Source organism: Symsagittifera roscoffensis, chromosome 5, assembly GCF_963678635.1.
Source record: "Symsagittifera roscoffensis chromosome 5, txSymRosc1.1, whole genome shotgun sequence".
Classification (NCBI taxonomy): domain Eukaryota; kingdom Metazoa; phylum Xenacoelomorpha; order Acoela; family Convolutidae; genus Symsagittifera; species Symsagittifera roscoffensis.
The window spans coordinates 45753004-45765227 of NC_087066.1; the positions used below are offsets into that span (position 1 = coordinate 45753004).

Sequence of the window (12224 nt, forward strand, 5' to 3'; positions counted from 1 at the left end):
TGGATAACACCTTTGAGCAGACTACTGAAAACATATGGAAAAAATCTTCAAAAAATTAACCAAAAAAGATCTGAATTTTGTAGATTGACCAAAAAAAGATCTGAATTTTGTGTTTGAAATATGTGCTCGTAAAAAATTTAGAATGGAAATTACTAAGGCATTAAATTAACAGTCAATCGAAAATAATCATCATTGTTCGCAACAGAATTTTTATCTCTATCTGGTATGTAGTTAGCTATATTGACCCGGGTATGTATGTATAATCATACTTATGTTCAGACTGTGCAGACGAATGTTCAAACTTTGCAGACTTATTTTCAGACTCTGCAGAGTTATGTTCAGACTTGGCAGACTTCTGTTCTGATTTTGCAGACTTATAATTAAACTTTGCAGACGAATGTTCAGACTTTGCAGACTTATGTTTAGACTCTGCTGATTTTGACCTGCGTTGCGACCATGAATTTTTGGGCGGGTGTTTTTTTTGATGAATCAAATTTATTTTCTGGTTATCAAAATAACTGTTTTCAACTGCAAAAAAAAGGTTATATTCCAGTAATTATATTGACTCCATAGGCGTACAGTTTAGCACTCAAAATCAAAGTAGAGTGAATTGAGACAAATCATTAAGCGTTATCGGCTAACTAACTATTAGACGCCAATTAGACACAGAGGCTCTAATTAATTTTCAAAAAACCAAAAAAACTATATACGTTTTTGTTGATTGATACTCCATTTGAGGATTAGATTATGAAAAACGCAATTGCAAGCGTTAAATCAGCGCTCAGCAAAAAATATTGAGGTGCAACTAATCCGACAGTACATGGACAGAAGCCAGGTATTTCAAAAACAAACAAGTACTCATGATTCGTAAACTTTTTCCTGTTAAGTGTTCACGCCACGCCGCCTTGGGAGTCGCAGCGTTGAATAAGCATTCGGTTAAGACATGAAGCGCTAACTCAGCCATTCATACTTCAGAAAACGCCAGTAGAGTCAAAATTACATTTTTTGCAATGTAGTATGTTTTAAATATAAGTTAATAAAAATAAGTATTCCTTGAAAATTCACAACTTACTTCTAAATAACGCAAAAAGGGCGATGCAGTATTAACTGATACAAAATAAACTGACCCCATTTAAACCGAATGAAATTTTTAATACAAAAATTTTGTTGCACGTAACAAGGCATAGCACTCCATAGTATGACCGAAGCGACTCAGTTAGTATTCATGGTTTAGAAGATCGGTGAAATTTCTACGGCCAATTTTGTGCTAAAATTTTCCATATAATTTTGTAATTAGTTTTATTTTTTAATGTCAACATGCTCCGCAAGGATTCGTTTTTTGACGTTTTTTGTAGCGTCGACAATTGCCATTTGCGATCAGCTTTTTTTAAGAGTAATTACTTCCTCAAGAGGCAAAACAAGGGTGTCTTGCATGGATAACACCTTTGAGCAGACTACTGAAAACATATGGAAAAAATCTTCAAAAAATTAACCAAAAAAGATCTGAATTTTGTAGATTGACCAAAGAAAAGATCTGAATTTTGTGTTTGAAACATGTGCTCGTAAAAAATTTAGAGCGGAAATTACTATAGCATTAAACTAACAGTCAATCGAAAATACTCATCATTGTTCGCAACAGAATTTTTATCTCTATCTGGTATGTAATTAGCTATGTTGACCCGGGTATGTATGTATAATCATACTTATGTTCAGACTGTGCAGACGAATGTTCAGACTTTGCAGACTCATTTTCAGACTCTGCAGAGTTATGTTCAGACTTGGCAGACTTCTGTTCTGATTTTGCAGACTTATAAGTAAACTTTGCAGACTAATGTTCAGACTTTGCAGACTTATGTTTAGACTCTGCAGATTTTGACCTGCGTTGCGACTATGAAATTTTGGGCGGGTGTTTTTTTTTGATGAATCAAATTTTTTTTCTCGTTATCAAAATAACTGTTTTCAATTGCAAAAAGGTTATATTCCATTAAATATATTGACTCCATGGGCCTACAGTGTAGCACTCAAAATCAAAGTAGAGTGAAATGAGACAAATCATTAAGCCTCATCGGTTAACTAACTATTAGAGGCCAATTAGACACAGAGGCTCCAATTAGTTTTTAAAAAACCGAAAAAACAATATACGTTTTCGTTGATTGATACTCCATTTGAGGATTAGATTATGAAAAACGCAATTGCAAGCGTTAAATAAGCGCTCAGCAAAAAATATTGAGGTGCAACTAATCCGACAGTACATGGAGAGAAGCCAGTTATTTCAAAAACAAACAAACACTCATGACTCGTAAAAATTTTTTGCTGTTAAGTGTTCACGCCACGCCGCCTTGGGAGTCGCAGCGTTGAATAAGCATTCAGTTAAGAAATGAAGCGCTAACTCAGCCATTCATACTTCAGAAAACGCCAGTAGAGTCAAAAATACATTTTTTGTCATTAGTTATGTTTTAAATATAAGTTAATAAAAATAAGTTTTCCCTGAAAATTCACAACTTACTTCTAAATAACGCAAAAAGGGCGATTCAGTATTAACCGATACAAAATAAACTGACCCCATTCAAACCGAATGAAATTTTTAAAACAAAAATTTTGTTGCACCTAACAAGGCATAGCACTCCATAGTATGACCGAAGCGACTCAGTCAGTATTCATGGTTTAGAAGATCGTTGAAATTTCTACGGCCAATTTTGTGCTATAATTTTCCATATAATTTTTTATTTACTTTTATTTTTAATGTCAAAATGCTCCGCAAGGATTCGTTTTTTGACGTTTTTTGTAGCGTCGACAATTGCCATTTGCGAACAGCTTTTTTTCAGAGTAATTTTTTTCCTCAAGAGGCAAAACAAGGGTGACTTGCATGGATAACACCTTTGAGCAGACTACTGAAAGCATCTGGAAAAAATCTTCAAAAAATTAACCAAAAAAGATCTGATTTTTGTAGATTGGCCAAAAAAAGATCTGAATTTTGTGTTTGAAACATGTGCTCGTAAAAAATTTAGAATGGAAATTACCTAGGCCTTAAACTAACAGTCAATCGAAAATAATCATCATTGTTCGCAACAGAATTTTTATCTCTATGTGGTATGTAGTTAGCTATATTGACCCGGGTATGTATGTATAATCATACATATGTTCAGACTGTGCAGCCGAATGTTCAGACTTTGCAGACTCATTTTCAGACTCTGCAGAGTTATGTTCAGACTTGGCAGACTTCTGTTCTGATTTTGCAGACTTATAAGTAAACTTTGCAGACTAATGTTCAGACTTTGCAGACTTATGTTTAGACTCTGCAGATTTTGACCTGCGTTGCGACTATGAATTTTTGGGCGGGTGTTTTTTTTTGACTCCATGGGCCTACAGTGTAGCACTCAAAATCAAAGTAGAGTGAAATGAGACAAATCATTAAGCCTCATCGGTTAACTAACTATTAGAGGCCAATTAGACACAGAGGCTCCAATTAGTTTTTAAAAAACCGAAAAAACAATATACGTTTTCGTTGATTGATACTCCATTTGAGGATTAGATTATGAAAAACGCAATTGCAAGCGTTAAATAAGCGCTCAGCAAAAAAATATTGAGGTGCAACTAATCCGACAGTACATGGACAGAAGCCAGTTATTTCAAAAACAAACATGTACTCATGACTCGTAAACTTTTTGCTGTTAAGTGTTCACGCCACGCCGCCTTGGGAGTCGCAGCGTTGAATAAACATTCAGTTAAGACATGAAGCGCTAACTCAGCCATTCATACTTCAGAAAACGCAAGTAGAGTCAAAAATACATTTTTTGTCATGTAGTGTTTTAAAGATAAGTTAATAAAAATAAGTTTTCCCTGAAAATTCACAACTTACTTCTAAATAACGCAAAAAGGGCGATGCAGTATTAACCGATACAAAATAAACTGACCCCATTTAAACCGAATGAAATTTTTAATACAAAAAACGGCAAAAAAAAAATATTATATGAAATTAGGTTGGCAAGTTTACAAGTATTAGGAACATATTGAAACAAAAATTACCTAAATCGCAAAATTTCTATTGTTCTGACAACTAAATTAACAAAAAATAAATGAATTGTAGCTATGTGACTCAAAGCAGGGGCGGATCTAGGATTTTCTCGAGGGCGCGGGGCGGAGTTTCAAAAGTTGTTGAAAATTTTGACCGTTTTTTTTCTTTAGGTCGACCAAATTGATTTTCAGCGCTCTACTAAAGCAGTAAAAAGGCGCGGTTTTGGCCAAATTTTCTGCTCCACAGGAAAATATTTGAAAAAACGGGTCACTGTACGCTCATGGAGTGTACGCTACACTGTACGCTCATGGAGTCAATATATTTAATGGAATATAACCTTTTTGCAGTTGAAAACAGTTATGTTGATCTTCAGAAAAAAAAATTTGATTCATCAAAAAAAAAATCAAAAATAAATTTGATTAATCACTTTGGGCACTTTTTCGAAAACTTTCACAAAAAAAAACGTTTTGTTGGCTCGCGCTCCCCCTCAAAGTTAGTATATATTGGCGCCTTTAGAAAAATATTAGGTTCCGTCACCAAATATGGATATCTCAAAATAGAACAAAGCCCAGTGGTTGACAGGGGTTCGAATCCCTGAGGTAAGAAAACGTCCAGCCCCCGTCACCCCTTCCCTAAATCCGCCCCTGACTCAAAGAGCAAGTAAAGTTTGAATTTACAAAAAGAAAAGGAGAAACCAAAGATTCAATGATTAAGTTGCTTCTAAGTAGAAAATAAGTCTATCATTTGATGAAATAAAGCCAGCTAATCGCAAGCATTGTGATTCGATACCTGATATTTCGTGTTTTAGGCGGAACGTTCTTTAAAATAGGGAGACGCTATAACGGTCAGTCGGTACAACCAGAGTTATGTCCTGAAACCAGCAGTCATGTCACTATTTGATTTATATAATTGTCTTGTTTTTTCCTCAAAAAGCCATAGAAAGTCAATGGGCTATAGATGTTCAGAAAAACAGCTAAGAAAAAAAAATCCAAAAAAATCATAGCGCTATTCAAAAGCGAAATAGGAAAGTTCAACAGGATTTCGAGCCTTTAAACGATTTTAGCCCTTTCTCATATGGCACATTCGTTTAAAAATGATATCATGGAATCGCTACGTAACAAACTGACTTGGTTATATCTACCAAAAAAAAATAAGCAGAGGAATTAAATTGCCAAAGACCCATATCATAGTTTCTTTCATTTTACATCTCACGGTAATTCAAGATTTCAAATCAGAGTTGATTAGTTTTACTTCTTTCTAGCTCAAGTTATATCAAAATTATAGTAGTTTGTTTATGTTGAGAATTATTTATTGAAGTCACAAGTTGAAAAATCAGTGTTTAGCAATCTTAAAGCAACTAAATTTCTAATTTTTCTAACTAAGCAATTTGATATCATAACTAGTATTTTGGGTTTTAGCTTCGTCGGTTATTGATAGGTAAAATGTTTTCAGAGAAAATTGGCTCAATTTGCGTAACTATTGAAAAGGCGAACCCTGTCTCATTGTTTTTCCTAAATAAATTTGCAGCAAATTTTTAAAGTAAATTTCAACTCATCTATCAAAATAGTCTGTTTTAGCTCCCTTTTTATCAGCTTTCATTCAGTCGTTTTCGAGATAAACCGTAACTTTATGTCTTTATCTCAAGGACTGATAATTTGCATTGAACTTTGTTGGAATTTAATTAATCTGAATGAGAAAGCGAAACTCTTTTTTAATGCAAATGTTTTTGTTTGTAAAGCGCTTCCTCGTGTACATATCGGCCACTATGTCTTTTGTGTGACCCATTGTGATATTTGTATGACTCGTATATTTTTTATGGTCATTATGGTCATTTTGTGGATATTATGGCCTTTGTATGACCAGTATGGCTTTGTGTGGCCTTTGTATGTGTCTTCTATGGTTGCATGAATGAGACCAGAATGTATCTAGTGCCTTTCGTAGTGTTCAGCCCACTGTGCAGATGTGTGAGTTGTCCCGGATGCACCAGAACATCCCCTGGCTCACTATCCAGCACAGAGCAGTTCTGTCTGGCGAAGTAGGTGCCCCCTCCCTCGAAGTCCACACCCCTCTGGTTCAAGGCCACGTTTAAGGAATATGTGGAGGCATCGTTGTGCAACCCCAAGTATGCCTGCTCGTTCGGGTGGTAGCGGGCAATGAAAGATTGGCCGGGGTCTTCCTGGAAATAAACAACGATGAAATAAATAGTTTTCATGCGAAAAATTTGCAGATAAACAATTCCACTTAGTGGTTCAAATATGAACAATTTTGTTTATTTTCCTATTAATAGCAATTGCGGATCAAGAGGCTTTAGTCATGTCAGAAGCACCCAATGTAAATTCTCAATCAAACAACGTCCCTAAAATTGTCCAAAACTGACTAATTTTTGCGCTTGCTATTCGAATTTTTGAACTCGGAATTCTGATTTGGCTGAAAAATTTTGGGCCATTCAGGGATGAGTGCTTCCCCTAAAAATAGCGCCTATTTTTCAAAAAGTAAATTTCGAATACAAAGGTTATAAATTTTGAAATGAAATTAAAATAGAGAAAAGCGAGAAGAAAACAACTATTTCCTCTTTTAGTTCTTCTTTAAGCTAGTCACTTTTTTTTTCCACATAACGGCGTGAAAATGAGCATAAACTTCGTGAAAAAAGACCAAGATGCTAGATTAGGATACTCACGACTACAACGTCGAAGTCGAACTGTGGGTAGAGTGTGTGGAAGATGGGGAAGAGGAGGTGGTGGACTGTCTGGAGCCATGGCTCGAACATCCCCACCTGCTCGAATTGGATGTCCACTGTGGGGTGGGTCTCCGTGTAGATGTCCCCGCTACGGTTCACCTTAAACCAATATTATCGCAGAGTCCATGAAAAATTCAACGCGCACCTCAATATGCAATGGTGGTTGAAAACTGGTTGACAGAAATAAAAAGAAAAGGAATTCCTAAAATGTCTCATAATTTGGCTACTGTGAGACAAAAATGACATAAAATATTTTTACCAATCATTAGTGGTTCACATTTTTATTAAGAATCAAGCATTAATGAATTTTGATCAAGGTAATTTTATTCCTCTGGAAACCTCAAACAAATGTAAAACCATTTTGTAAATGATTTTTTTTTTAAAATAAAATTCATGTTTTTTGCTCCAAATACATTTTTTTGATATTTTAGAGCATTATGAGTTATAACCGAGGTGGTTAACTCATAGAGTAATTTCGGATAAGGTACACCGTCTGCTCGTCACGCTATCTTATTTTCGGCCGGATAGATTCGTGCAACTTCTTAGTCTAATACCGATCCTAATCTTACTCTTATACTATCTAGTCTCAGGTTGTTTAACTAGTCTCTGCTAGGCTCAAAAGATCTAGGGTATACTGGTTTATTGCGGCTGCTGAAGTTCGCTTGGAGAGTGAGAGTCAACTAATTTCTAAGTTAAATTCAAATCTCTCTGGTGCTGAAATTACAAGTAATTTCAGCACTTACAAATAAGTGGGTTGTTAGTTAGATGGATCATGATTGGTTAATATTAAATACTTTACAGTGGTAAAATATCTAATTTATCCAATCATAAAATGTAGTTTAGATCAGATTCCACCCATCCGGGTTTTACAGAGTTTTTTAGAATAGTCTTCTGTAATTCAAAGGATGGATGATGGACGTTGGTATTTGGCGAACATCATAATTCTTCTGGGTTTTCGTGTTAGAGAAGTTCCAGGTTCAATCGCTGTGTCTTCTCATGACAACGACTGGGTTTTCGCAACAAACTCAAATCTGATTTCAGAATGGTTGGCTATGACAGGTTTTTCTGTTCCATGTAGAGAACTTCTTTTGGGTTGACCTTGTCTGGGAATGGCGTGGAGATTGTGCGTGGAGGGGATGCCTGGTTACTCGGATCTGTACGTATACTTGAAAATCGAGGTGGTCATTAGTCTAGTTCAATGAAGTCCTTTTCTGCGAAGTCAAGTCGTACTCTAAATCCTTTGAGTTGTGATTGTGGGCGGCATATTGATTGTGGTTGGCCATTCTTTTTCGAGTGTAGTGGAGTCATTTTGTCTTTGGATGTTCGTCTTTGGTGTTGTATGCTGATCTATATACTGCAAGGTATAATTTACATTTTATAAAATTTTATTAGTTTGGTGTTTTAATTATGATTTTGGTTAGTTGTTTTCACAAAAGCTTTTTGTTTTAGTTCAGTTATTTTGAAGAGTTACTCACCCTTGAGTACCTCTTATTAAAAATAGAAGTGTGGTCACAAAGCGTGGATGTAGCGCGGTGGGTTAGGCTGGCTATAGAGCATGCTCAGGACGTCCTCTCTGGTGGGTTAGGCCAGGAGTGGGAGTATGATTTCGTGCGGTTTCTGTGAGGGGTCCTGTTGTGTGATAACGTTTTATGTTGGGTTTATTGTGGTTTTTCTTATGTTTCGTTGGTTGTGTCCTTTTTTCAAAAATCAAATTGTTTTTGGTATGGGTTTGTCTTTCGACTTTTTTGTGTTTTATTATTTCTTTTTTAGACTTTATAATAGTCTTCAAAAGAATAAATTATCCAGTTTTAAACTGGGTTTATCCGGTTTGGGTACCGTTGGTTTCCTTTTCTTAGTCATGCTGTTATTCTATGTGTTGTGGTGTTTAGTAAGCTGCGTTGGTTAGTTTTGTTTAGTATATAATTCCTTTCCAACCGGGTTAAAGGAAAGTTTGAAACTTGTTATCGTGTGTTAGAGTTGTTGAGTGTGAAAGCTTGAAACTGAAATTCATTATTTAAACAATTCTTCGTGGGCGAGCTGTGCGAGTTTGGATAGAATTTTTGTGCGAGTGAATGGAAATATCAAAAGGTTAGTACTGCATTTTCGTCTTATCAATTTACTACATAGAATTTCAATTTTACTGCTAGTTTTGGGGAAAAATTAAGTTACAAAGTTTCATTATTATTAGAATTACTGCTTTTAGGGAAATAATTTATAAATTAAATTACTACATTGGTATGAACTTTATTTAATTTAGCTGGTGCAAAAGATTATTAGAGTTTTGGAAAATTTGAAGAAGTTTTCTATTTTTTATTTTTCTTTTGTGTATTTTGCAGATGATCGTGAGATGAAGACTAAAAATCTAAATAAAACATGGATAAAGAATGGTTAGTGTTTTATTTTAAATTTATTAGTTAAGAATATGTATAAATTATACTTACCTGTTAGTCGTCGGGGGAAAAAACCGTGGGGGAAGACGTCGTGGATTATGTTGGAATTTGTTAGTAACTTTGCTAGTATGCGAATGATGTTTTTAGTTTGAAGCAGTGGCCAAAGCAATTGAAGTGCTTTAATGGTTTTTAGTTCTTCAGTGCCAACTGCAAAATCATAGGGTGTGTTTTGGATGAGATTATATAATTTGTGGTTATATTTAGTGTTGTGGATGAATTCTAATATGGGGATTTCTATAGGTTGAACAAATTCATGTGGGATAAGGAAGGGTCTGGATTCTTCTGCGTTGAAGGTCTTTGTGATGGGACAAAAAATATACATTTGGGTTATGGGATCATAATTGCGAAGAATACCGTGAAGGTTAGTATCTTTGATGCAATATGTGAAGTTAAGAAAAAATGGTGAAGTGTACTTAGAGTTAATAAATTGAAAACGGTGGTGTGGTTGTCTTGATGGAGTGTGTAGATCAAAGTGATTTTGTATGAAGCGATAATATGTATATGTGTGGGTTTGTTTAGTGCGTAACATAATGTCGTGTGAGCAGTGCAAATCTTTTTCATGTGGTGCAAGGAAATGAAAGGTTAGTGAAAATATTGAAATTTTTCTTTAAAACTTTCGTAAGCCTGTGTGTCGGTTAGTGCTTCAGAAATGATGTGGTCGAATTTGCGATCAAATATATTGAGTGTAAATACATATGTTGTTTTGATGAAAAATTTTTCTGTGATTTGTGGGTTAGCGAAACGGTCATCATCTAAAAATTGGTCTTGGTTAGTTCGGATGATGTTGTGATCGTAATATTCTAGCGTGTATTCGTTAGCTCGGGGTGCAGTGTATGTTTTTAGTGACTTTTTATATCCTATATAAGTAAATTGTCTATGTGATAATGGTGTGGTGAGTCGATATAGCATATCTTTATTTCTTTCTATATCGATGTGAGTATTAGATAAAGGTAGGCAAAGGGGATTAGTAAAATGATAATATGATGTCCATTGAAGTGTAGGCATTAAAACGTAGTCATCTACAAAACTGCGTGTGTTGTTAGTGTCGTTAGGGGTGTTTAAAGTATACTGTGGAAATGAAGGTAGGGTGATGACTAAAAAATCTTTCGTGTTAGTGTGATTTGGATGATTAATATATTCACGGGCTGTTCCTGGTTTTGTTGGAAATGGATGGTTCGGGAATTTTCTTTTAAAAGTGCGATAAGCTCTATTAGTGCTATTTGATGATTCGGTGGATGTGGAGGATGGTGCTAATGATGCGGTATAAGCTGAAGAGGGTGTAGGGGTAGGTGGGTTTGATGATTCTATTGTGGATGAAATCTGATTTATAGTGGAATGTTCAAGGTGGAAGGGTTGTTGTTGTAGGGTGATAAAATTATCTAGTTCCTGGGAGATTTGGGGAGTATCTGGAGAATTGGATGATCGGTCTGAATGAAATGAAGAGTAGGTTGGGGTGATTTGTGAAGCATAAGAGGGTGTAGAAATCGATGGGAGTGGGTTATTTGGCGGGATTGGTTGAAAAGGGGGTTTTGAAAAAACTGAGGAGTTGGTTTGAAAATTATTGGATGGAGATGGTTCAGAGTCTGCAAATTCATCAGGGGTTTCAATATCTGGGTTATTGAGTTGTGAGATGGAGTATAAAACTGAGATATGTGAATTAGTGTCTGAATTCATGCCTGATGTTACATTATTGGTTGGGAAATCGGGTGGCGGGAAAGCAAAAAGTGGAATTATTGTAATTGGAGTGTTGAGGTTGGTCGGGTGGGAATTTGAGCGGTGTAGGGATCCAAGTTGTCGGCTCATCGTGGGCTAAAAAAATTATTATTTTGAGACTGAAAAGCGGTGGTATGGGGTTGTTCTATAATTTGTTCATATGTATTTTCATCTAGTGGATGGTGTGTCATTATATGTTGAATGGGACTTTGTGATATGGTTGGTCTAAAATTTGGATTATGTGTTACTGCTAAATTTCGAAAATTTCGTGGGACTAGTGATAGTGGATGGTTATGTGGTAGGGGTGGTAACTGTGGTGCTGTAGGCGTTATGTCTACATTGTTATGTTCTTCGTCGTATGTGTTCTGTCTTGTTGCTATTTTTGTGTTGTATTCTTTTATTTGTGCGTCTAAAAGAACTTTGTTTATTGATGACGAAAAAATTCCAAAAAATCCTGCAAATAGTATGCGTGCTACACTTGCTTGTCTATTTACTTGTGTGTGTATAGCGCATGTATTATAGATTCCTTTTAAAAGCGAAAAAAGAAATCCTATAAAGTTAAACATTGCGTATAAAATAGTTAATTTTTCTAAGATGTAGTAGGGCCATCCTAGAAAATCGAGAATTTCATTTTTTAGTGTAACAAAGCTAAAAATATTTATAGGTGAAATATCTTGTGGTCTATATTTTTCACCGTTTAGATATATATAGTCTTTAATGTCTTTAAAATATCCGCTATAGTCTTGTGTATAAATATCTGCAAATCCTGGGGTTTCGGCAAGTTTGCGTAAGTTTTGGTCAATTGACTGTCTTTGTATAGTGTCCATTTGTGTTAGTAATTCTTGGAATTGTTGTGTTCTAATGTGATGTTGGAGGATATCGGATTTTGAATATATTCCAATTGATTGTAGGTCAATATTTGGGTTTCGAGCAATAGCTCTGATGCTTTCAGGTGAAAATTTTTTGAGTGATTGCATTAATGTGGGATATGGGGTAAGAAGGTAATATTTATCTTCATCAGGGTTCAGTTGAACTACATTGTGGCTATTTTCTGATCCACATGGGACTGCGGTATCCCAAAAATAGGTTCGTCTTGAAAGCGTGTCAACGAAATGTACTTTATTCTTATAAAAGATAGGGATTCTTTTATAGCATCGTTTATCTTCAAAAACATATAGTGGTGATACTTTTTTGGTACAGGTATAAAACCATAAAATGTTTCCTTCATAGTCTAGAAAATTTGATCTATTTCCTGATAGTAAATATCCTGCGTAGGGTATTTTTAATACTGCTAGTGCAAGTGATTGTA

At 35.3% G+C, this 12224-nt stretch overlaps 3 protein-coding genes across 3 annotated transcripts in view; 1 reads left to right on the forward strand and 2 right to left on the reverse strand.

Annotated features, from left to right (window-relative positions):
- LOC134846442 (uncharacterized) overlaps positions 1–12224 on the reverse strand; it is a 412051-nt gene that overhangs the window by 314623 nt on the left and 85204 nt on the right. The gene's annotated exons all lie outside the window — the stretch shown is intronic.
- LOC134846440 (uncharacterized) overlaps positions 1–12224 on the forward strand; it is a 331689-nt gene that overhangs the window by 24581 nt on the left and 294884 nt on the right. The window lies entirely within an intron of this gene.
- Positions 5572–12224, reverse strand: part of LOC134846191 (multifunctional procollagen lysine hydroxylase and glycosyltransferase LH3-like) — a 56285-nt gene continuing 49632 nt past the window's right edge. The window contains exons 8-9 of the mRNA XM_063863443.1: positions 6693–6851; positions 5572–6191 (exon numbers count right to left, since the gene is read on the reverse strand). Coding sequence (XP_063719513.1) covers positions 5910–6191; positions 6693–6851 — 441 coding nt within the window. The 3' untranslated portion in view covers positions 5572–5909. The remainder of the gene's footprint in view (positions 6192–6692; positions 6852–12224) is intronic.